General features: G+C 37.1%; 1 protein-coding gene across 2 annotated transcripts in view; it reads left to right on the top strand.

Moving 5' to 3' along the window:
* The window catches only part of chst11.S (carbohydrate (chondroitin 4) sulfotransferase 11 S homeolog), a 169,760-nt gene extending 145,834 nt beyond the window's left edge, over nt 1-23,926 (top strand). For both annotated transcript variants that reach the window (XM_041588660.1, XM_018256057.2), the window contains exon 3: nt 21,345-23,926. In XM_041588660.1, coding sequence (XP_041444594.1) covers nt 21,345-22,199 — 855 coding nt within the window. In that variant the 3' untranslated portion in view covers nt 22,200-23,926. The remainder of the gene's footprint in view (nt 1-21,344) is intronic.
* Nucleotides 23,927-27,196: the final 3,270 nt, after the last annotated feature.

Raw genomic sequence — 27,196 nt, 5'->3', positions numbered from 1 at the left:
ATGTATATATTAATCATTCAGGTAATATACACCCACGGCATGTTCTCATAACCCAGTTACATCTGTAAAACAGTTCCTGCAGGATTCTTGAACAGCCAGTCCGATACTGCATAATGATACAGTACATATAACTTATCCAGGTATAGATAATTAGGTATTATTTCAACCCAAATAAAGGCTTCAGCATCTTAAATTCATAGAAAGTTCAATGCAAGTTGTATCATGTCCCTTTGACGTCACTGGAAGTTATCATTTTATCCACTTATTGATAAATCAGCCAGAATGTTCCTGTACTTTTGTCTTCACAGTAAGTTAAATTTTGATGTTCTGATGTTACACATGATTAGGATTATTGGTTATAGATTTAGTTTGTTTCAAAATAAAGCAGTTTTGGATTACTTGTATGGTAAGGTGCAAATTCCATTCTATTTATAGTAGGGGTAAAAACTTGCTGGTAAATTACAACTATCAGTGTCCCTTTATGATTGACAGTACATTATAAGGACCATGGTAGTGCTCTTTTCTTGTACTGTTTGGATTCTGTATGTAAATATTGGGTTCGGATATTGGAGAATTTCACTGGAAAACACATAATCTCATTTCATTTACTGTTCATGCAGGGGGCACTGGGCACAGCAGATTTCATACCATTAGTTAAAAGAGCCAAGTAGTGAGAGTAGCAGAGTAGTGTGAGTTCTAGCACTGCCCTGCTACCATTTGTACTGATGATGCATTAAAAATAACATTCTAAGCAGATTTACTTTGCCCTGTGTGAGGAAAACTAAACAGAAGACAAGTGTTGACTGAAAAATGTGTATATAGCAGAACTTTACCCCAGTTATACTGCATTGTAGCTATAAATGTGTTAATCATATGAACTACTCCTTTGCTGAGGAAACTTAATTCAACTAGTTCCTATGGAGGGTAAATATTTGTCTCAACCATCATCCTATAGGCCAATCTCTTTGATGAGCCAAGATTTTAAAAGTTTAGCAAAAATAATTGCTGATAGATTGTCAAGCATTTTACCAATATTATTTTCCCACAACAAAGTGGATTTATAAAAAATGATTTGTAAATATTTGTAAATTACTGAATGTCATATATGCTGCTAAGAAATTAATGACAGCCTGTTTTATATTTAGTCTGGATGCTAAAAAAGCATTTAACAATGTCTCATGGGAATACCCTTTTGACTGTTGTGAGAGGGTTGGTTTAAAAGGATTATTTATAACTTTGTTGAAACAAATATATGCAAATCCCCAAGCAAGAATTATGTCTGCTAGTGAGCAGTCAGAGATGTTCAATCTTTTAGAGGAACTAGACAAGGTTGTCCCTTGTCCGTGTTATCATTTAATATCTCCATAGACCCTTTATATATTTAGATTCCTCAGATATATTTCAAGGTATTAAAATAAAGGACAAACGCATAAGGACGTTGCCATTTGCTGATGATCTTCTCCTAATCAATTGAAGGTAAATTTAAATACTTGTGGTTCTATTTCAAAACACTTGCTAATCTTAAAGTAAGATTACTTACAGTTAAACTGAAGTATAAAGGTATAACTTTCTCATCTGATTTATCCAAATTATATTTTCTGAACTTCACTCTGTTAATTCAATCTGCGGTCTCTTTTTGTAAAAAAAATGGATGAACTGTGCCCAAAATGCAAAGAGCATAAAATAGACATTTTTCATTGCTTATTTTGTGTTGTCCAAACATTAGATCTGTGTGGGGAAAAAACTGAAGGTAGTGTTGAATCAACAATTTGCTATTCTGGACCTAAAGAATTCTTTACAACTGGATGATATGATTCCTTCTTCTGGTTAAAAACAGTCTAAAAATGTACAGGTAAATGAGCAAACAATATTATCCTATTCACATTATTTATATGCATTTTAAACTGTGGTGTCCATTATAAGTCCTCTTTATTTTAGTCAACAAATTCTAAAGTTGGATTGCTGTATCCCTCAGACCCTTGGGTTGTTTGAGGGGGAAACAAAACAGAAAAACTGAATAATATATAGTGCAGTATTTCAGATTATTAATTGTTGCACCTTAAGTGTTCTTATCAAAGGCTTATTTGTGTAGTTCAACTACAAAATATTTCCAAACAAATTCGTGATTATTTCTGTGAATAAAATTATTCCAAACAAAATTCGTGATTATTTCTACAAATACAGTTGTTTGAACCAGTGAAAAATCAAAAATATGAAAAATAAAAATACAAAAACAAAAGATTAAGTAAAAACCGTGCACAAAAAATAAAAAGTAAAAGGTAAAAGAAAAGAACTAAAAAAAGGGAGAAGGCTAGAAAGTGGAGGAATGGGGGGGTGGGGTGGAAATTGAGCTTAGTGCTGTGATCTAGCCCACACTATAAAACTGTGTTTATAAACTAATAGCTGATACGAATTATCCTCAAAATGTGCATTAGGGAGTAACAAGTGCTGTAGAATATAGAAGGTTTTCCAACATAGTATAGAAAATTATTCGCAATATGATGCACCTCCACTGTTCCCAGTGGTATATTATACTCACAAGACGTGAGCAATTTCAAACTTTGAATGTAATCAACGATTACTCCTTTCATCCTTTCTTGGCAAGAATAAAGTGAAGTGCAGAAGCGCCTTTATAAGTTTAATAAATAAATAAAAATCACACTCACAAACATTCTCGTTAAAAACCGCATGTACGATCAGATATAAAAAGTCTCTGTCTTTTACTGTCCACTGTGCATATCCACATTAGGCTTCCGCAATCTTTAAAATCTTTAGTAGTCCTCGCTAACGCGTTTCACCGGATGGCTTCTTCCATGAGCAATGACGTTCTCCTTTACTGGTCACTTTTTATTGCCCACGGTAGTTCATACCATGTAATACTATGTAACAGTGATTTAACAAATTAAGGATGTAACGTTTTAACATGATAATTGTACCAATTGAGATGAAAAAGTAACTATGTAGGAACAATAAAGTTGAAATCTTTTGAACTACTTTGTTTTTTATGCATGGGCAGAGGAGAGCCTGAGAGGTTGCTAGACTTGGAACATACCAATCCGGGGATTCAAAGCTACAAATTTGACATTTGACTTTTCTCTTTATTTTAGTGTCAAGCAGGGAGATTGATTACATGGATTAAATGGAATAGTATTTCACAATACCGATTTATAACGTATGGTTTACAATATTATTTAGTGTAACATATAACAATGTTACATAAAATGGAAACTGCCTTGTATTTTTTGTCAAAAAATCATGTGTTTATTGTTAAACCCAATAAAAAGAATTTGAGTAAATTAATTAAAATTAATCAAATAAAAATAGTTGCAATGTCCAAATGCGGTAAGGAACTTTATGGCTATAAGGTACACCCATTAAGTCTGTTCTTAAAACAGGTTTCTTTATTTTGTTTTTATAGTTTTTAACATGTAGAATATATGGTTTGCGTGCTTCCTCTACTTAACTTTTCCTGCTGCAAGCAGCTCCACCATGGCCTGATATGTAATCAGTTTATAATACTAGAGAAATGCTTAACATACCCCCTCAAACTAATAATTTTCACCTGAAATAACCATTTGTTCTTGTTTTCCATCCGAAGCCCACAGCATACATTTTTTGCAACCATAAAAAAAAATGTTGGGTTGAGGGAACTCACAAGTGAAACACAATAGGGGGCAGATTTATCAAATTCAAATTTGGAGCTATTTTTCTGTGTACTTCGACTAGGGAATAGTCCAAATTCGATTTGAATTTGAAAAAAATTCTAAAATTCGAATATCGAAATTTATCATTTACTGTCTCTTTAAAAATTCGACTTCGCCCATACACCATCTAAAACCTGCCGAATTGCTGTTTAAGCCTATGGTGGACCTCCTAGAACCTATTTGGAATCAATTGGTGGACTTTGAAAAATCAAAGTTTTATTGGGGAAAAACGAATGTGTTATTCCTTCGATTCGTACGATTCTAATTCAGCCAAATACGACCTATTCGATCGAAAACGGACCTATTCTACCAAAAAAACGTCAACTTAATTCGGTTGGTCTTTTTGAATTCGAATTTCGACGTTTTTTTCAATTCAAAAATCGACCCTTGATAAATATGCCCCTAAGTATCTTAATTGCTATAAAAAAATGAATACTGATATTTCATGAATATTACTACAATGACAAGTATATGGGTAGATGTCATTTTAATCTATTAAAGGACATTTGTTCTTATTCTGGCAATAACCCAGGTAAACAGCCCCAAAATCATAGAAAATTCAATGTTCTACCCAGCTGGGAGAGAGCCAGGCAAATCCAAACATCAGAAGATGATTACACAGGCCTCTGCCTTCTCCAACCACAACATTATTTGCATGTGTCAAGCAAAAGACCATGTGTTCAAATATCCACCTGAAGCAGTAGTGTCTCTCAACAATGTATTCCAGTTACTGTCAAACCTGCACGGATAAATATTATCAAACCTACATTTAGAGAAAATGTTAATCTAAATTTAATATTCAATATTAACACCTTGCGACTGGCAGCCTGGTTATATGTGTAAGCAGTGTTGTGTTAGATTAAATAAGCTTTTTCTGTAAATGAAAATCTTAAAATAATTTTCTACCTTTTTACCTGTACTGAGCAAGGCCTTTATTTAAAATGCTGCTGCTTCTTCTTAATGCATGTAGTTATATATATTCATATTGATAGCTCTACTGGTGTACACAGCCTAGTACAGAAGAACAATACATGAATAGGACAAACAGGGGTCAATACTATAATAAATGCAAATAAATACAAATCACAGTTACATTCAAGATTAAGCTCTAAAGGGAGAATGTAATTAAAAATCATTTTTGCGAATGTTTAGCGCTGCCTGAGATGTAAGATCATTCGGTGGCGAATACTACATCCCTAAGCAGAGCTTAGCATTAAAATCTGCTCTCTAGTTTTGTTAAATATTTTGTTGCCATATAAACTTGGCGATTTTATTATATACACAGCGAAGGTTTGCAAAAGGCATTTGGTTGCAAACTTTACAAGGAAGTCATTGAGGTCTGTAATTGTTCAAAAAGGATGCAAACATGGTAACTAATGTTCCCAAAGGTCTTTTGAAACATTTGCACTAACTAAACATATAACACCATAAGGGGCAGATTTTAAAATTTTTCATCGAATTTGTGTATTCTGCCGTCGAAGTAAAATCGTTTGATCGAGCGATTAAATACTTCGAATCGAGCGATTTTAACATACGATCGAACGATTTTACTTCGACTTAAAAAAACGTAGAAAAATGCTGTAGAAGGTCCCCATAGGCTAACATAGCACTTCGGCAGGTTTAATTTGGCGAAGTATTGAAGTCAAAGTTTTTTTAAAGAGACAGTACTTTGATTATCGAATGGTAGAATATTCTAACTATTTTACTTCGAATCGAATTCAAAGTAAATTCGAAGTCGTAGTATCCTATACGATGGTCGAAGTATCCAAAAAAAATTACTTCAAATTTCGAAAAAAGATTTTACTTCGAAAATTCCCTCGAATTCACTTCGACCCTTGATAAATCTGCCCCCTTGTGTTAGAGAGGCAAGAAAAAGGAGGTCCCTGCCCATAGAGCTTACAATATTTTCAGTTTTAAAATCTGTTTGTTAACTAGGTGCTCATAGACCACACAAAAGTATACAAACACATGTACAAAAACACACATTCACAAATTCACACGCTGTCGCTGTGACAGACTAAAAGGTATTCACAATCACACGTTCACAGCCATACATACTTATACACTCATTTACCATGTTATTTTACCCATAATTAATGAGTATTGCAAAGAATTTCATCATAATTGTAAGCACAAGTCAAGCCAATGGCAACTTGCACACAATTCACCAATGCAGATGCAAATTCTGTCTGTTTTGATAAAGAGCACACGATTTGTGGCACACTGACAGACTTAGGATAATGGTAATTGCTGGGTTCCCTTATCATCAGGGAAAATGTGTGCACTTAGAGCACCCAGTAGTTCAACAGGCAGAGGGGTGCATTGGTGTTCTCAAAGGAGCATTCAGGACAGAAGCACCTTTCTGAATAGTGTTGATGTCATGTTTAGCATTTTTGTAATTGCATTGCTAAATTATCTCTGCTGTCATGTGCAAATATGCATAAATGATATAATTACTTTTGAGTTAAAAAACACCTTAAAGGTCCATCAAGTTCAACCCCTCCATATAAAATAATAAAAAAATGATTTCTACGAATCTGGAAAAATGTGTGGTTTTTCCTATATTTCTGGAAAGCTGTAAAAATTTGAGATTTATAAAGTGTAAAAACCACAAAAACCTCTAAGACAAGACCTTGCCATGTGAATGGTAGCAGCTCTGATCCTATTGGGCCATTTTTAATCGAATCAGAATTTTAGAGGTTTCAGATTTTTTTTTGTCTGGAAAACTTTTTAGAGGTGTTCATATTTTTTTTCGGATCGCTCAGTGTTTTTTTGCGTTTGTATTTTTTATAATAGGACATTTTTATAAATTCAATGACAAACGTGGTTTTAGAGAATGTGAGTTTAATTGTGGTTTCCAAAACCTCTAAAACCACCTTCAATAAATAAGCCTCTAACGTATATTTTAATGTCTCAATAGCCTATGATATTATGCTTGTCCAGGAAATCATCCAAGCCACTCTTAGGGTAAGGCCACACGAGGAGATTCGGGGAGATTTTGTCGCCTGGCGACTAATCACCACGTCTTTTGCGCGACTATCTCCCGGAAATGCCTCGGCGTGAGGCAACTTCGGGCGACTATAGAAAATGCATCGCCGCGTGTGCATTAGCGCAGGCGACTTTGCGTTGTAGCCTATGGGGAAAAACGCTGAGGCAGTTCGGGGAGATAGTCGCGCAAAAGACGTGGCAATTAGTCGCTAGGCGACAAAATCTCCCCGAATCTCCTCGTGTGGACTAGCCCTTAAAGGCATTCATAGAATTTGCCATCACAGCATGATCCAATATTGCATTCCACAACCTCATTGCTCTCACTGTGAAGAACCACCTACGCTGCTTCAAAAGAAAGTTAATTTCTTCAAATCTAAAGGGGTGTCTTCTGGCCTTTTTATGGAAAAAAAGATCCCCCACTAGCTGTCTATAATGCCTGCTAATGTACTTGTAAAGTGTAATCATGTCCCCTTGCAAGCACCTTTTCTTTTCCAGGGAAAACAACCCCAACGAGAGGTGCACTTATTGGTCACTTAATTGTTGCTCAGTAATGCTGACTTCTCTAGAGTTATTAATCCCTGGGGCCCTAGGGCAACAGCCTCAACAGGGGTAAAAGAAAATACTGTACATTCTGTGGTGTTTGTGCAGATGGCCTGTAGATGTCACTGTGCTCAAGACTTATACTGTGCATAAAAAGTAAAAGTTACTGTTGTGTAATGGCTGCACAAGAGCCTGCTAATAAAGCACTGTTATACTCTCCTCATCCTCGGCTACCCAAAACATAACGCATTCTATTGTTGTATCCAACAAGATTCATAACTCAGGAGAAGTAGATCAGTAGATATTTATGGGGCTAGAAAACATGAGAATTAGTTCCTCACAAGGTGTAAGTTTCAATGACCTAATATGGCCATACACAGGCAGATTTAAGCTGCAGATTTGGCCCCTTCAGAAAGAGTCAGCGCCTTATGTTCCTGTATAGGCTCTCTGTGACTGCCTCCCCGACAGATATAGACAGGCACTTTTGCAGGTGAAATATGCAGGTTCCAAAGATGTATTTATTTGTTCAAGTAATATAGTTTATTTGCATACAATCTCAAATTAATAGGTGTAACCTGTAACGTTTGATTTGGGGTTGAAAGAGTACCAGCTGGTCAATATGATCTACAGTATATCCAAATCAACATCATAATCTGATGGGTGCATATACTGTTCACTCCTTTGTAGCCCTTAGGAATTCTAATAAAATTCCTGCTTGTATATGTCTTATTTACCTCCTCACGTCCCTCTAAATATCAAGGCATACAGTACATTAATCAATGGTTTTCTTAGCCTTGACACCCTTTTAATCAAAACAGCTTTAGTTCCTGATGTTTCATTTCTCAGAGAAGCCTTCAAAATCTCTCAGTTTTCCAGCTATAAATATATCATTGGCTTTATCAGGGTTTATGTAGATAACATCTGGTGCCCATGATCCACATGGAATACCATTCTCTATGTCACACATGGTCCCCCATTTTGTCTCTATATAGTGTCCCAGAGGGACATGTGTTTGTTTAATGGCAGCCCTGAATGTTCTAGTCTGCATAAGGAAAACACCAGAAGTTTTACAGAGAGAGAACATTTCAGGTTCAGATAAATGTAATTGCAAATGACAAATAATAATATCTTTGTAGCTAAAATAAGAAAAACAGTTTATAGTCATATCATTCCCTCCACTCTTTTCCATTATTTATGGGTGTCTACCTAAATACTGCTTTGGGGTTATCTTGTTGATCCCCTTGTCCATGTTTTCTTACAAATAATATGTAAGCAGTTGAGTCTCAAGTCCCAGAGCTTGTTAGTGATTTGATTAAAATTACTGATAATAATGATTGGGGAGGTGATTACCAATCAGAACAAGCAGCGTTTACCTTCTCCATTCATCAACGAGTGAGTAATAGAAATTTTAAGACAGGCACAATTTTTTTTTTTTATTTTTTTTTTAAATAAGTCATGATATTCCTAAAGCCGAACACCTTTGTTACTTTTGACTGCCCAGTGTTCTGCCATTGTGGAATTAATAAAAGCCCCTATATAAATATTCTGTGCGTTGCTTTTTTTCTCTTTGGCATCCTCCAAGGATATGCTATAATCTCTTTGCTATCTCTGTTCCTGTTATGAGACACAGGAATCACAAAGCATTAATTACAAATGTCAGCTTGACTTTGACCTTGTGGAAAATTAAATTCTATAATTTACTTTTGCGTTATATTTCAGAAGTCTTTTGAAGAGAACTAAAATACGAAGCAGGGTCCCTGTGATTATTTCTGTGTTGTAGTAGCAACCGTGCGGATTCAACAGCAGCCAGATAGTAAATTTATTCTATTTATTCAGCATTACTGGTTCCTTTCTTTCCTACCTGTTGCAAGTACTTTCAAATATGTGCATAAAGCAATGGGTGAAGAACTAAGATGTAGACCATTTAAGTGGCCATTTTATTATTAATTTGCCATGCAATTATTTGTGTTCCAATGCAAGGTAAGGCATTCACTGATTTCCCCCTGGGAAAAGGAGATCAACATAAAACACAAAAAAAAAACATGAAGATGTTCTTTGACCATATAAAGGCAAATACACACAGTGTTGTGTCTTCCAAACATTTCAATGGCATACTGTGGCTTTTATTCATATCACTTAGTTTTGGACATCCCAATGCCAAGTACATGGCATCATTGAAATGGAGTCAGTTTATATTAAAGGGATACTGTTATGGGAAAACAAATTTTTTCAAAATGAATCAGTTAATAGTGCTGCTCCAGTAGAATTCTGCACTGAAATCCATTTCTCAAAAGAGCAAACAGATTTTTTTATATTCAATTTTGAAATCTGACATGGGGCTAGACATATTGTCAATTTCCCAGCTGCCCCAAGTCATGTGACTTGTGCTCTGATAAACTTCAATCACTCTTTACTGCTGTACTGCAAGTTGGAGTGTTATCACCCCCCTCCCTTTTCCCCCCCAGCAGCCAAACAAAAGAACAATGGGAAGGTAACCAGATAACAGCTCCCTAACACAAGATAACAGCTGCCTGGTAGATCTAAGCACAGCACTCAATAGTAAAAACCCATGTCCCATTGAGACACATTCAGTTACATTGAGAAGGAAAAACAGCAGCCTGCCAGAAAGCATTTCTCTCCTAAAGCACAAGTCACATGACCAGGGGCAGCTGGAAAATTGACAAAATGTCTAGCCCCATGTCAGATTTCAAAATTGAATATAAAAAAATCTGTTTGCTCTTTTGAGAAATGGATTTCAGTGCAGAATTCTGCTGGAGTAACACTATTAACTGATGCGTTTTGAAAAAAACATGTTTTCTGATGACAGGATCCCTTTAATGTCTGAACTATAGATAAAGAGCAAGGTCAGTCAATCCTTGGCTGTTTGTAGACCGATACTAAGCCTCTGCTTGGATAGACTGGACATGGAAGGCATGAATAGCTTAATTCATGATTATATTTTAGGTTTGCCGTGAATTATGAATGAGAGCCATTTAAAATATGTATATTCAATACAGTCACACAGGTGCAGTATTGACCCTTGTTTTCTAACATTAACTGGTTTTGATTATGCTTGTTTGTTTTGAAATTATCTCCCAGAATATATAATGTGCTCTCTGAAAACAGCAAATGGAAAACATATCAAGTGACATACATGAAAAAAACTATTGCATGCCTAAGTGAGTATCATTTCAGAACCTTTATGTCACTGTTCCCTTGGCCCTGCTCTATGCCAATAGTATTTACTGTGTGTGGACAAGGATGAGTTGTGATCTGTCAGTTATAGAATTACAGCTCCCAGTATCCACCTCCAACTGGTATGCTCATATAAGGAAAATTGGTGCTAATGAATCCTGCCATCTATCAAACATCTCTACTAGATTGTATATTATGCAGTTTCTAAAATACCCTTTTCCATTGAATAGAGAAGTCACCAAAGTGTTTCATGACCATGTACTAACAGAAGGACACAATTATTTTACAAAAGCCTTGGCAATTAGAGGTGGCTTTCGATGCCCTTATAGTTTACATGGGGGATATATACATTTGTTAAATACAGGAATTTGAAGTTGATCCTTTAATAAATTGGCACTCATCAATTTGTCCTACCATTCGACATGAGTCATGTTGCGTAAGGGATATGATTAGGCATATGAAATTACTTTAGTACAGGTATGGGATCCGTATTCTGGAAACCTATTATCCAGAAAGCTCAGAATTACGGAAAGGCCATCTCCCATAGACTCTATTTTATCCAAATAATCCAGATTTTCAAAAAGTATTTCCATTTTCTCTGTAATAATGAAACAGTATCTTGTATTTGATCCCAACTAAGATGTAATTAATTCTTATTGGAAGCAGAATCATTGGGCAGCTGTTATCTTGTGTTAGGGAGCTGTTATCTGGTTACCTTCCCATTGTTCTTTTGTTTGGCTGCTGGGGGGGAAAAGGGAGGGGGTGATATCACTCCAACTTGCAGTACAGCAGTAAAGAGTGATTAAAGTTTATCAGAGCACAAGTCACATGACTTGGGGCAGCTGGGAAATTGACAATATGTCTAGTCCCATGTCAGATTTCAAAATTGAATATAAAAAAATCTGTTTGCTCTTTTGAGAAATGGATTTCAGTGCAGAATTCTGCTGGAGCAGCACTGTTAACTGATGCATTTTGAATTTTTTTTTTTACCATGACAGTATCCCTTTAATGTTTACATGATTTTCTATTGAACTTAAGGTTTAAAGAGCCAAATTACAGAAAGATCCATTATCCGGAACAGTCCCGAGCATTCTGGATAAAATGCCCCATATGTTACAATTATAAGAAATATATATTACCCTCTTTGGCAATGGCAGTAGATAGCCCCTTAAGCAGTGGTGTAACTAAATATTTCTGGACCCCAGAGCAAATAATTTTTCAGGCCCCCAAAATGTCTAGAGGTTGACTTGTTTTACTAATATTTATTGAAACTGTATATGAATTAGGGCCTCATGGGGCCCCTACCCCTCCTGGGCCCCTCTGCAACCACAGGGTCTGCTTCCTCTATAGTTACGCCCCTGCCCTTAAGACATATACTGATTTTGAAATATCAAGTCATTTTTCTATGTGCCGGGAAGATTGGGCCTGGCGGTAATGGTCACTGGCTTCTCAGAATGCTGATCATACCTTCAAGGAGTTTAAGCTTTCTTTGCTGCTTCCATGCTTGGCGATCTGCACACAACCCGCAGTGTCTAAATATAAAACTATCTCATCTTTATGCAACTGCTCCTACCGATAAAATGTCTCTTGGTTGGCACATTTTCCCTGTACTGCTGGCATTCTTACAACATTGTCATAATATTTTTTCCTGAGCAGGGGATGACCTCCAGAAATATGCATGACAGCACTCGGGAAGATAGACGGCTTTCTTATCGTCTACTGTATTTCTCTGTGACAGACCTTTTAATTAAATTGCTGATTTATGCTAGCATTTAAAGAATGAGACAGAAATACATGCAAATACATTCAATGGTGGCCATTATGCCCTTTTTGTATCAGAGGAGTAGGCCAGGCAATCAGTGTTTTTCTAAGCACTATTGATTTAGAGATATCCTACCAATTATATTTATGGATGGGTAAATGATCAGGGATACCAAAAACTGAAGCAGATTTTATATGAATTAAAAAAGATTAATTTGCATAGATGAAAATATGTTACATATTATTCTCATACGGCAGTGGGGATAGAGGCATGTAATATTGTGTGTTCTTTTTAACCACATAGAACAAGCTGTTTGGGTTTTCTCCTTTTGTTACTCCTTGTTCTGCGCTGTTTTAGCCTTTGGCATGTGTGGCCCAAATAAAAGTGCCCAAACTCATTCCCTTGCCACAGTTTATCCGTGGTTCCCATGGTGCACTCATCTTACATTCCTCTCTTCTCTATTAAATATTACTTTTCTTTCCCTACTTTTCTGATATTATCTACAGTTCCCACCATTTGGAATCGTTTATTTGTTTTTGTTTAATCCAGTTAACCAGCATTTACTCGTTTGAAGATTTTCTCACTTGACTTCCATCCTGTCAGTTAGAGCTTTGGTATTGAATGTCTGCTGCCAAGCTGGGATTTCCTTAATACCAAAGGACATATTGTGTACAGTAAAATTTTTTCCTACTGAGTGTCATGGGCAAAGCAAAAAGTATTGGAGTTTGAGCATTTGCCTTTTTTCCCCTTTTTTTGTCACGTTATAAGGGTAGTGGCAGACAGGGAGATTGGTCAGACAGCGACAAATCTCCCCTACTTCGCGCCACAAGAATACGAATCGTCTGCGGGATGGCATGCGAATCACTTTGGAATTCGGAAGTCGCCCGAAGTTTTCTTGTGCGGCAACTACGGGTGACTTCAGAAATGAATGGCATCCCACCGGAAGGCATTTGGGGAGATTAGTCGCCTGAAGTAGGGGAGATTTGTCGCAGGGCGACTAATCTCCCTGTCTGCCAATACCCTAAGAGTATAGCAATCCAAAAAAAGAGGCGTAAACCCAGTTGAGTTTTACATAGATGCTTCTCCCATTGACTTATATGCAACCTGGAGATGCCGGATTTTCTGATTCAGACTTTTCCATCCTCAGGGTTTAATAAATTCTGAAAAATTCTTGATTTTTTAAAAGTCCGATTTTATAAGAAAAATTAAAAATCAAGAATTTTTTTGGAATTAAACCCCGAGGATGGAAAAGTCTGAATCAGAAAATACAGCATCTTGAGGTTGCATATAAATCAATGGGAGAAGTCCCAATGATTTTTTGATGTGCGCTGGTTTTCAGAGTTTTCGGGCAAAAAGCATAAGAAATCAGAGTTTTCTTAACTCTGATGTGTACTGTATATTGTGCGTCAGTCCCTAAGCTCAATAAGTGACAGCAGCACAGAGCATGTGCAGTAAATCAGCAGAAAAAAGATGGGGAGCTACTGTGGCATCGTTGGATACATAGATCTTTACGGCTAAAGGGCTTTGGTTGCCTTGGGCTGGTGCACAATCCCAAAACATGATGTACAACATTTCTAGCCTACCTCTTTCATTAAGCTTTAGTTCTCTGTTAAAGAAGTCTAATGCTGAACTATGCTACAGTATATGTATGTATAGGGTTTCTTTTCAGAGATTCATTAATAGAGTGTTCATAGTGATGTGTGGGTCAGCAAAAGCTCAAGCTGCACATGAACCTAACCCACAAAACCTTGACCCACATCTAAACCTAATATGCACAATGTTGCCATCTCGGGATCCACACCCAACCCGTACCCATGTCTTCACACTTTGTATGCTACTTCAATGCATGCCTCTGGTTTAAAGACAGGGGATCTTTGGGAGCTGAGGAGGCGTGTACTTCCCCAATCTGACCTGCAAATAACCCTAACTCTCACTGGTCACCCAAATTTTAACCCAAACCAACCCAACCAATAGTAAACCCACGAGTCACTGTGGGTTTCAGGTCAAACCGCACATCTCTAGTTGCCTGGTCATTTTTGGTAAGGAGCTGATGCCTGGATTTTCAGTATACAAAAGACTCATTCCAGGCCCAAAGTGTCTGCTGATTGACTGTAAGGACCACTGTCTGACTTTTAGCCAAAAAATAAATATTAAATGATTTTGCAAACAATCATTTGATTCTATTGAACCTTTTAAAACTGGGTATGTCCTTGCCATGGTTTTTTCTCAAGAAAACATTTCAAGAAGAATAAATGTAAAAGGAAATTAAATGGATGTTTTTAATCATTTTGATGCAAAATTTTATTAGAAATCTGTATATAGCTGCAGTCAATGAATGTGTATCTGTTATAGTAAATATTCCTGCAAGTTTTATTATTTGACTTTGCTAATGGCAGTCTGAGTAGAAAGGCATTCTACCGGCAAAAATATTATATGAGCTGTCAAGTTTGGTTTTTAACCTTATATAATACACAAAAGCCATGAATATCTTGTAAATTATATCCTTATAAACGGTGAGTAGTGATGTCATCAGTTATAAACGGTGAGTAGTGATGTAATTTCTGTCACATGACTCACTAAAATCTGTGTATTATAATAAATAAAGTACCCCCAGTTGTAAAATATGAGGATAATATAAGTTAACTCGGAGTTCCATGACCTGTATAAAAACACTCGGCCTTCGGCCTCGTGTTTTTATATGGTCATGAAACTCCTTGGTAACTTATAATATCCTTATATTTTACAAGAGGGGGTACTTTATTCACTATATATTTATGGCCAGTGAAACAACCTACCCAAGTCCTTCAACATTTTTTTATTTACAGCTAATCTCCCTAACATGCTCCTATTGAGAACTACTATCATAATAACAGTTTTTATGTGTCTGCCAACAATGTTTACTGTTAGGGGGGTTATATACTAAACTCCGAATGCAAAAATCACGAAAAATGTGTGATTTTTTTGTTATAAAATCTGACTTTTAAAAAATCACAAATTTTTAGGAATTTATTAAACCCTGAGTATGGAAAAGTCTGAATCTGAAAATCCGGCATCTCAGACCTGTCGAGGTTGCATATAAGTCAATGGGAGAAGTCCCAATAATTTTTGATGTGCACTGGGTTTCGTGCAATACCCCAAAGTTTTCCGATGAAAATTCAAAAAAAAAAATCGTAAAATTCATGAAAATCGGATAAAAAATCGCAAAAATCTGATTTTTACCAGCCAAGCAAATTTTCGGGAAAATGTAATAATAAATAAGCATGGAAAACTCAAATCAATTTTGCTTACCACAAATCAAGGTTTAACATGACTTATCCAGTTAGGTGATTTGTTAGAGACACTTATGAGATTACTCCTGAAAATTAAATCTGAAAATTTCTGATCATTTTCAGTAAAATAGTCCAAATCCACACAGAGTTTTCCCCCTTATTTTTCAATACATTTTTCTGAAAATTTCCAGTGCGGGAAAAAAACTCAATAAAATCGTGAAAAAAAAAAATCTAATCGTATGAATTTTTTGTATTTTTGCCTGAAAACCACAAAATCTTCAGCTTATTGCACGAAACCCAGCACAGATCAGGATATATTTAGGATTTCTCCCATTAACTTCTAAGTTGGAGTACTTTTTTATTCAGATTTTTAACGCCCTCTGGGTTTAATAGATTCCCGAAAAATATGAGGGTTTTTTCCACTAAAAATTCAGATTTTATAGTAAAAAAAACCCTCAAATTCTTTTTAGTTTTTGCCATTCGGACTTCAATAAGTAACCCCCTTAATATCAGTAGAAGGAAGAACAGTGGCTTAGTGGCATGTCAGTGTCAATTCACTGGGACCTTGGATAAACCATTTAGACTGCACTCCAAATATCAACAGCTTGTTTAGTTTATATTAATGTGTTGGGCTACAGAAACACTTCCTCCCGTGACCTCCAGGGCCTGACATTCCAAATCTGGCTGTATGATGACATCTGTCAATGGGACACCGAAAACAATATGCCGTTTACATTTAGGCAGATAGGTTGGGAAGCTACAGTAAGCAGGCTTGTGCAGGTGAGGATGGTAAACAACTTGAGGGAATGACAAATAAATTGGTATGGCTCATAGCCCTCTGCATTGACACAAACTAATAGCCAAATGTTATTGTTGGACTTAAGTTCCTCTATAACTGTGTCCTAGGGTCTGAAAGTGCCTTATAACAAAAGCATGCTCTATAGGGTAAAATGACTAATGTTATTTAATCATTAAAATGTATATGATCTTTAGCTATAGCTATGTATTTTACAGTCAAGCCAGTCAAAGAACTCTTTCTCTTTTCCATTGAGCTACATATTGTTCTTTTCCAAATCCTCTTTGTATCAAGTCAGCGTTCCTAGTAAACCCGTCTAGTGTTAAATTGACTGCACCTTACCAAATGACACTGTAGCTCCTGTATGTGTAAATCAGCCCGAGCACTATTGCAACCATTAAACAGATAATTCCTCATCTCCCACCAGCAGGACACACATCATTCGTGGTCCTGAAAAAAAGGTTGGACACCTTGAAAACAGATCCCTTGTCTTTAGACGAGTGAGTTGGCTGCTTTAGCGATTTTCACACTCCAGAAATTAAATATCATTTTAGCAGATGTTTCTGGCACAGCACACATGAAACAGGATCAGAGTATTTGTGAACAAATAGGCATCAGATATGACCACAGTAAACATAATCTCTGCAGAAAACCTGTTCTTATAGCATAGGGTTGTTAAAAATAAAAATGGCTCTGTTAGCCAGGGGCTAGGCATTAAAAAACATCTGCAAGCACACATGCATAGTAGAATGCGCTTGGCATGTAATAGATATTAGCTTGCCTGTAATAGCTGGGAAGTAGTGATGGCGAATTTGTCCTGTGTGACCAAAAATTTGCGAAACAGCAAAAAATTTGAGAAACGCATACGTCAATGGGCGGCAAAAAAATGTTGCCGCCTACGAACATTTTTATACGCGTGCCTATTTTGTCCAAATGCATTAATGGACTTCAATGGACGTCCAAATAATTTTGACGACCATTTTTATGCACAGGACTAATTTTTGACGCAGCGGATTTTTCCTCAGCAGTTTGGCAAGTTTATTCGCTGCCTGCAAAATGCGGAAATTCGCTACTGGGAAGCTGTTTGCAGGTAGGTAGCAATCTGAATGGAAAACTTTGTATAATAGTAGAGGACAAGCTGTCAACTTGGCTTTAGTTGATTGGAAAGGCCAATTAGCTTTCTACAGACTACTGGCTGAGCAGTATATACGTATATATTTTCACTTTCTGACATTTATACATTTCTGATCTTTAAACTAACAGATTTTGTTTTGATAACTCTGTGAATGTGCTTTCTTACCTATCGTATCAGTTGACCTTGTGTCCAACAAATAGCTCCATTTGGGTGGATCAAAACATCACAAGATATATATATAAATATGTGTGTGTCTGCAAGTGTGAAATCATTTTTTCTTTGTAATTATCCAGGCAAGTAGTTTGTGAACACGTGGCTGCCTCCTGTAGACAACCTTTTATTACCGAAAATATTATAGACGAGTTTGATTCCACCTATAGCTGGAAGTTGTAGACAACTTGCATAGACACTTTTCTATTTTACTTTTAGGAAGTCACTCCAGTCATCTTGTAATGTGTTTCAAGCTGTAAATATATCTGGGGGGAATGCTTGTTGTTTACTCTATATTTTTAGCAAGTTCTCCCATAACATTCCGCATTCCAATTCTTACTCAAATGCAGCTGGCATATCATCAAAGCATTGTGCTGATATCAGTGTCATTGCAACCTAACGGATCTTTCACCATCCACACATGCTCTGCCAAGTGGAACACACTCACAGGTTTAGTTATTCACCCTCTTTACCCATGATTTCTAAAGCAATGACGTCACCTGACATTCTTTTTAAAACCTGCATAGATAGGAATCAATACAGTAGCAGCAGAAGCCAACAGATTTAACCTGGTAACGCTACATTTAATTGTTTACTTCTTGGATTCGATAAAGGCGTGTTGCTAGTATAAAAGGAAACGTTTCTGAAACACTGGATGTCTTGCCCTTTGATGCACAGACCCAGCTACTTATGTGGCTTGCTATAAAATAACTATTTTTATGAAAGATCAAAGTGTATTTTGATCTCCGCATATGGTTACTTTAAATGATGAAATATGTGCAAATGGCTTTACTGATGTGGAAAATGTACAGCTTTGCACTGATTCGTATATACGGCTGGGGAAAATGTGGGCAGTAATTGAGTTATAATTTTTCGAATAACTTGCGTTTCCTTCAGAAGGAAGAAGATTTAGACCAGGTTATGCTGGAATATTTAGGCGTTTCAGTATCTGGTTTAAGTCTATTATTGGCATCTCTGAATGTAGTCTTATGATAGACTACGGGGGTTATTTACTAAATTTAGTAAAAATTTACTAAAATTTGTGATTTTTGTTTATAAAATCGGACTTTTAAAAAATTACGAATTTTTCAGAATTTATTAAACCCTGAGGATGGAAATGTCCGACTTGGAAAATCCGGCATCTCAGACCTGTCGAGGTTGCATATACGTCAATGGGAGAAGTCCCAATGATTTTTTGATGTGCGCAGGTTTCATGCAATACCCCGAAGTTTTCAGAGTTTTTGGGCAACAAAGCATAAGAAATTGGAGTTTTTGGGTGACAAATCTGAAAAAATTGTGAAAATCTGATTTTTTTCTCCCGCAAAGCAAATTAATGGGAAAATGTAATAATAATTAAGCGTAAAAAACCTGAACAGATTTGATCAGAGTTTGTAGAAGAAAATGTTGAGATAAAATTGGACTTTGATAAATAACCCCCTACAAGTTGCGTTATAACAAATAACTAAGATAAAAATACAACATAAATATAATATATAAAATACAAATACAGGAATAGTCCTGGTGGAAAGTGTTCTTCTGTTTTTCATTGTATGGGAAGAATAGAGGAAATAGAGAGTTTTAGCCCAACTGAAGAAGATAAATGGGGTCATATACAACCACCAGCACAGTTGTGCTCCTGTACATAAAGGGTTGGACTGGGGGGCCTGGGGCCCCATGTCGGGCCGGCGCGCTACTTTTGTGCGCCTGTGTGCAGTTCCAAATGCGCGCAAATTTTTTTTGCCATGGCCACCGACAAAGGGAGGTCACGGCATTAAGAAGCAGATCTGGGTCCGACCTTGTGTAAATACACCAGCAGTGAGTTAAAACCTTATTCGTTAGTTACTTATGATAAGTGCACTCTTTGCAATTCCATAAAGTTGCTCTCAGCACTACTCAGTCCTACCTGTCTTCTGTTTTGAATTGAATGCTGCTGCAACTACTGGCACAGGGGATCCCTGGAGCTACTGACTCCTCCTGACCAGGTGTTAGCACCAGGGTTCCCATAGATACAGCACACTTGTGCCTAAAGAATTCTTATATAAGTTTTGTGTGTCCCAGCTTCATCTTTTAAAACATATGGCTGTAAATGGTTGGTCCGGGGACCCAGAACTTCTGCATAGGGGAGTAAAGCATCAAAAAACGTGATGACAGGCAGACACCAATCCAGAACCACAGTGTAGAATTCAGGAGTCCGTAGTGTTTAAATAATAATAAAAATTGTATTTTATATTATGATTAAACAGTCTAAGCTGTTGCTTTTAATCACCAAGAAGAACTCCGGAATGCTGGTGATTGTTCCATCATTCAAGCACTTTGCTTAATAATAACTAAACGTGTTCAATACATTCATTTATTTATCAGGACGTATACTGTAGGTCAGCTGGGCCAGAAATCAGGCTGTCCAACCTGTGGTGCCCTCCATCTGTCAATGAATGTAAACGTTTAACTCACTGACTACCAAAAGCTGCTGGGAGTTTTCCTCACAGTGTATTCTGCGTTTATTGCCATTCATTCATGTACTGAGCTGGGATAGAGGAGTAAGGAAATCTTTTACTTTGAACAGATACCACTTTGTGCCTCTGGCAGCTCCTGTTTAAGGTGCTCAATCATATTTTAATTAGAAAGGATTGAACCTAATAAAATTACAGTATCTAAAACCACATTGCTACTGGACGTCCATGTCTGGTGACTTGGATTCTAGATTATCTTTTCAGTTGCACTGTTGCCAAACCCCATTCTATATCCAGTTACTGTTCTGCCCTTAAAGGGGACCTGTCACGCCAAGAAATAATTCCAAATTCTATTCTATGATGTTAGTCAAGCGAAATAAACTTTACTTGCACTATATCAATTATTTCAATCTTGTTTCTTATAGTCTTGGAGTTCACAATCACTTCAAGCAAAAAAGAGCCATTTTGTGAACACTATTATTAAAGCAAGCTTATGTACCAAAATTGGGCAACTGAAGTCCATGCCCATGCACTGGATACAAAATTAGATGTTGAAGACAGAGGGGGAATGTAAGGCGAATGTAAGGCTTCCCCGCCTCTATGCTTGAGGCATAGAGGAGAGGCAAGCAATATATGATGGACAGCTGAGACTTTTAAATAATGTACAAATGTTTTAATAGAAAAAAAAAATTTGGTTTCATGTTTAATTTTAAAAGGACTTTTATTATACAACTTTATTTGTAGAGAAAAAACTTGATTTTTTTTGTGATTTATTAAACCCTGAATCAGAATAAAAAAGTATTCCATCTATGCCGAGTTTATGTGGAAGTCAATGGCAGATCTTGTTTACAACTGGAAGATATCTTGATCTGAGCTGGGTTTTTTGTGGTTTTCAGGATTCAGTTCTCCTAAAAAGTCACAGATTTCAGTCATCAAAACCAAAAAAGCTGTGGTTTTTGGCGACAAATATAAACATTCTTACGATTTGGATTTGTTCACAATTTTATCAAGTCTTTTCCTGCACAAGAATGATAAATAGGGAAGAAAAGTCTGTGCAGATTTGGTCGGAGTGGTTTTCAGAAAATTGTGAGAATATTTTGATAAATAACCCCCTTTATGTGTGAGCGGCAGGTCCTCTTTAAATATCTCTTATAATGAACTCCATATATTCAAAATTCAACTGCTTCTTAAAATAATGGGTTGAAATACATTTTCTAAATGACTGCACAGGGTTTATCTAACATGTTTTATGCAAGCATCATAATCAGCACCTTCTGTTTCTCATTTTCTTCCAGTTGGAACTGTCCAGCAATGCTGTCCTGCACCAGATGAGGCGAGACCAGGTGACGGACATATGCCGAGCAAACAGTGTGATGAGCAGGAAACGCCGCGTGTTGACACCAAATGATCTGAAGCATTTAGTGGTGGATGAAGATCACGAAATGATCTATTGCTATGTGCCAAAAGTAGCTTGTACAAACTGGAAGAGGGTCATGATGGTCCTCACTGGAAGGGGTAAATACAACGATCCCATGGAAATACCAGCCAATGTGGCCCATGTTTCATCCAACTTGAAAACCCTTAACCAGTACAGCATACCAGAAATCAACCACAGACTGAAAAATTACATGAAGTTCCTCTTTGTCCGTGAACCTTTTGAAAGATTGGTTTCAGCCTACCGAAATAAATTCACCCAGAAATACAACACCTCCTTCCACAAACGCTACGGCACAAAAATAGTCCGACGACAGAGGAAAAATGCCACCCAGGAGGCAATGCATAACGGCAACGATGTCAAGTTTGAAGAGTTTGTGGCTTATCTTATTGACCCCCACACCCAAAAAGAAGAGCCTTTCAATGAGCACTGGCAGACTGTGTTTTCTCTTTGTCACCCATGTCACATCCACTATGATCTTATTGGCAAATATGAAACACTAGAAGAAGATTCGAATTATGTGTTGCACCTGGCAGGAGTTGGTGACTACCTGAAATTCCCCACTTTTGCTAAGTCCACGAGAACTACTGATGAAATGACAGCAGAGTTCTTCCAGAACATCAGCTCGGAGCATCAAACGCAACTGTATGAAGTCTACAAACTTGATTATCTAATGTTCAATTACTCCACGCCATCCTACTTGAAATTAGAATGAGAACCATGGCTATTTCCATGTAAGGCTTTTTTTTAGTTATTATGTGGATACTTTTTTTGTAAATTAATGGGGAACAGGGGTAACTTGGTTTGGGCTGCAAGCAGCACAAACAAAAAGAAAATATTTAAATTTCTTCATAAGGAAGGACAGATTTCTTTATAGGATATGAGAAATTAAATCTAGTTTGGAGAAACACAAACTGCTACGACACTACTCTTAATTTCCATGGCGCCTTTTCTCTCTGTATAAATGGTCTATAAATTATTTATAGTTATTTAAGCAATGTCTCTAAGTATGATAAAAATCTATGTGGCTATATACATACATGTATTTATATGTGTATGTGTATACATATCTGTGTGTGTGCGTGTATATACATCTTTATGTATATAATATGTACATATTTTTAAAGAAAAGCCAAATATTAGGATATTTTCATTGAATCATGGCCATGTCTTGTCAGCGAACAAATGATTTATCAGGGTAAATGGAATTATTTAAAGGGTAACTTTTTTTTGTTGGCTAAATTCAGCTTGGAATCAGCGTGTGCTTTTATACTGGATATAAAGATACCGATTATATTTTACTCTACAAGAAAAAGATATGACACAGGTAGAGACGTGCTAAGAAATGTAAAAAGAATGTTGAACAAATGATGTTCATTATTTCTAAAGGACTAAAATTTCAATGTCGAAATCACATTGATCATTTCACATTTCCATCATGATTTTATTGATTTTACTTTTGGGTGGACGGTTAATGCAACATGCTAGGCAATACAGTTAATACAGCAATAACTGCTGTGTGAATATCAGCTGTAGAGGACTGGAAGCAACACATGGAAACCTTTTAAGGACATTGCTAAAATCTGGACTTGAACATTCACTGATACAAACAAAGAGCGTCATTGCAATGAAGGGCGGAAAGTAATGTTTTCTATTAACTGTGCACCACCATTTTGGAATGTATATGCAAATTGGCAGTTTTCTAGAAACCTTTGCAGTCCATTTGCTCAAGACTCAGTGTGTACAATCCCGGCAAAGACAAAAACAAAGGAATTGTCGCTACTAAAGACACAAAATATGTCTCAACAATGTTCAATTCCAGTTCCAAAAAAGCCTTATTTATGCAAGACTATTCATCATATTCCATTGTACGCCATCTCTGCAACCGATCTTCGGAAAAAAATGCTACATTGTGTGGACTTACATGCTGTAAATGTTTTATACCATTCCCAAGCGCCGCAGTAAAAAATGGCCCCTGAGTGTGGCTAAGGCCTAATTCATTTCAAATACAGCTTAATATTAAGCTTAGTATTTCTAGGTAGTGTATGTTAGTCATGCCATGCTTAGTAACATTTGTTTTCCTGCTGGTCAGTCAACAAATGTCTTGGATGTTGCATTTTATGGCTTTGCTTCTTTTTTGAATCCTGTTCACAATTGTACATCTTCAGCATTACTGTAATAAGATTAGGCAATGATCAACAAAATGTACAATCCCCTTGGGAGCATTATGGGTCGTCGGATGTTCATTTTGTACATACATTATCCCACGCTTCTGTTTCATTCAGGTCCCTGCATTGCATTGCCGCGCAATGACTCACATGCAAACCAAGCTACAAGGGGTTAAAGAAGACTGCAACCTACTGGAATGGCCAAAACATAATTTATTGAAAATGTATTAAACTGTACAAATCAAATGAAAATAAATCCATTACTTATGCAGTGGCTACTAACTCTGGTGCTTTCTATAGAAATTAAAGTGGGAGAGGCGCACAGGATTAAGGTGCTACTAAAGGTGTATGATCTATTATCCAGAATGCTTGGGGCCTGGGCTTAAAATTTTATTTGCTTAAAACTGATTCTGTGGGAGATGGCTCCCCATAATTGCAAGCTTATTGGATAATGGGTTCTGGATAAGAGATCCCATAACTATATTATATAGTTTCACTGGTGCCACCTACAGTAAGTGCTTATTCTAGGTGTACTGTGCTTATATACCATTCTTAAAGGGGTTGTTCATCTTCAAATTAACGTAAGTAAGTTATATTCTGAGACATTTTGCAACTGGTTTTCATTCTTCATTATTTGTGTTTTTTGAGTTTATTTAGCAGCTTTCCAGTTTGCAGTTTCAGCAATCTACCAGACAGGTGGCAACCCTAGTGCAGAGCCTGGCGTCCAGCAATCCGCAACTGCCTGCCTCTTCCTGCTTAGCCCCTGCCCTCTCAACACCATATGCCCATCCCCTCACTGCCTCATACCAGAGTCTCCCGGCCTCCTGCATCCCCCGCATAAGAGTGTGGCTGGGGAGTGGGGTTCCACGTAACTTTAGCGGAAGCATACCCTGTGGTCCATTCCCCCCCTCCACGACCACGGGTCTGCTTCCTCTATAGTTATGCCACTGACAATCTGACAATGGCATATGGCACTGGGTAAGAGTCATGACACAACAAATAAGAAGAAAAGCAAAGTTAGTAAAGTTCCACAATAATCATTATAAGGGCAATTTATCAATTCTCAAGTTTGTGGGCAAAAAATATCTCATTGTTCCATTAATTTTCAGTGGAGCTGTAAAATCTCAGCTGTAAACTTCCTGCTACTCTATGTCTGGTCATAAACTTCCTGCTACTCTATGTCTGGTCATAAACTTCCTGCTACTCTATGACTGGTCCTTGCGAGATAGATAATTAGATGCCAGTACACTGCCCCCCTCCTTTATCAGGGCCAGATTTACATAGCCGGCACCCCTATACCCTCTGTCATTTGTAACTCCTGTCCCCTCCCTTTTATTAACTCAAATTTTCATTATCAGGACCGGGGAAATGGGGATTGGCGCACAGGAAATTTAAAAAACTATCGTATTTCCTGCCCATCCTCAGTGTTTATGAACCAATGTTGGTGTGGTTGGGCAACATGCTGCCCCCTAAAATCCTGCTGCCCTAGGCCCGGGCCTTGGTGGCCTCTCCACAAATCCGGGCCTGACCTTTATTGTGACTGTTTTGTTAGCAGGAGTCCATTTTGAATGAAGATTATATGAGCACTGCACTAATTGCCTACCTCACAAGGATCAAACACAGGGTAGCTTCAATTTTCCCGTTTAACTCAGAAATAAAAAAAACACACACATTTTTCATTATTGAAACAATAGGCAGAAATAACTGTTAAGAAGAAATCCTATTCATTGCACTCATGTTGAACTAGGGGGTGTACGGCCCCTTTAAATGCAGCTCTAATGAATTACTTGCAAACCTCACATAACTAGAGACAAGCAGATGTTATTGCCTACCTACAGCTGACTGACCAGTTCTTCACAAGATTCTGTTGCGACTATTGATCCAGAAGACAAAAAAGAAATCCTGCCTGAAGCACTTGACACTTCTGAATCAATAAGTCAAAACTTCCTTCCAGATTCCTGGCTTCTCATGGCTACATCTACACTGAATGAAAACAAAAAAATAAGGAAAGCACACTCTGTAAATAAATAAAAACGAATTTTATTCCATGCTGGTTAACCCACATGGCAACAGCATGTCGCCCTACGTGTTTCGACCTACAGAGGTCTTCATCAGGGGCACAAAAATCAAAAAAAAAGGCAGAAAGAGCAATACAAGTGAGGCAGTTAAATACCTTGTGGCATATACAGTCAATCAGTGGCAATCCATCGCACATCAGCGCGTGTGACGTCACTTCCGGTTTACAAAGTGAGCAAACCATCCCCTATGCATTATGAGAGTACTTCCGGAACGCAAATGCGTTCCAATAACCGGAAGTGGACAACACTCGTGCATTTAATAAGAGAAGAGGAAAAGAAACACAATAAATGTGGTGCTGTGATATGGAAAATGCAATAATATGGTATTCAGACTCATGTTGGTTATGTCTAACGCTCCAAACTTCAGTTCTGTATAACAAGATGCACTGTGGGATACCCTCTGGAACGCACATGCGTTCCACCATATAGAGGTCTCCAAATAAATAAAACAGCAGGGCCATAAGTGGGACATTCAATAAGTATGAAGTATGCAGAGAATCTACAACATATGAAACAAGCATAAGAGACAATACATCTCAACCATTAATACTTTAACACTTTGAATAACGCGTCCCTTTGGTCCACCATCTCACATGGGCACATAACCAGCATATAGTGGGGTAATTAATTTAACCCCTAAAACAGAAAGAAAAATGTGTTATTAAATAAAATGAATACGATATTCACCACAGTCATTGTATATACCAGGGCAGTCATACCAGGAGGTATATCTCTTATGAGTCTTAGAGCATTTCCAAAGGCTGAGCATAGGCCATCCAAATTATCTGGTCTGTAAAAAGCAGGATAAGTTCAATGCATCATTTAAACCCATAGGAGTAACGGTGTCAATGCGGAAAATCCATTCCGCCTCTCTCCTCAAAAGTAAGGTATTCTTATCAATACCCCCCCCCGGAGGAGATTATCTGATCGATTCCCATAAGACATAAGGATGATATGTTATGATTGTGTTCTTTACAATGTGTCACTAACGGCGTGGTATCTTTCCCAATTTTTATAACACTTTTTTGTTTCAAAAATCTATCCTTAAGTTTCTGTATTGTTTTGCCTATGTAGTAAAGACCACATGGGCAGACAATCATGTAAATCACATGTGTGGATTGACAAGTGATTCGATGTTTAATCTGGAATCTTTGTACTGTCCGTGGATGTGTAAAGGATGTTCCTTGTAACATGCTATTGCACACCGAGCAATTATAGCATCTGAAGTTACCGGGTTGTGGATTAGACAAAAAATGTTGTGTCAAGTAATGTGCTTTATTGTCAGCCTTAACAAGTACATCTTTTAAATTTTTCTCCGTTTATAAGCAAACATTGGGGTATCATGACAAACAGGTCCCAAAATGGCATCTGTTTGTAAATGATGCCAATGTGTCCGCACAATATGCTTAATATAACGACTGGTAGTAGTATATTTCGTTACAAAAACCTTCTTTTCTTTAGTGTTG

This window comes from Xenopus laevis, chromosome 3S (genome assembly GCF_017654675.1).
Source record: "Xenopus laevis strain J_2021 chromosome 3S, Xenopus_laevis_v10.1, whole genome shotgun sequence".
NCBI classification, from domain to species: domain Eukaryota; kingdom Metazoa; phylum Chordata; class Amphibia; order Anura; family Pipidae; genus Xenopus; species Xenopus laevis.
This window is presented reverse-complemented; position numbering and strand designations above follow the sequence as displayed.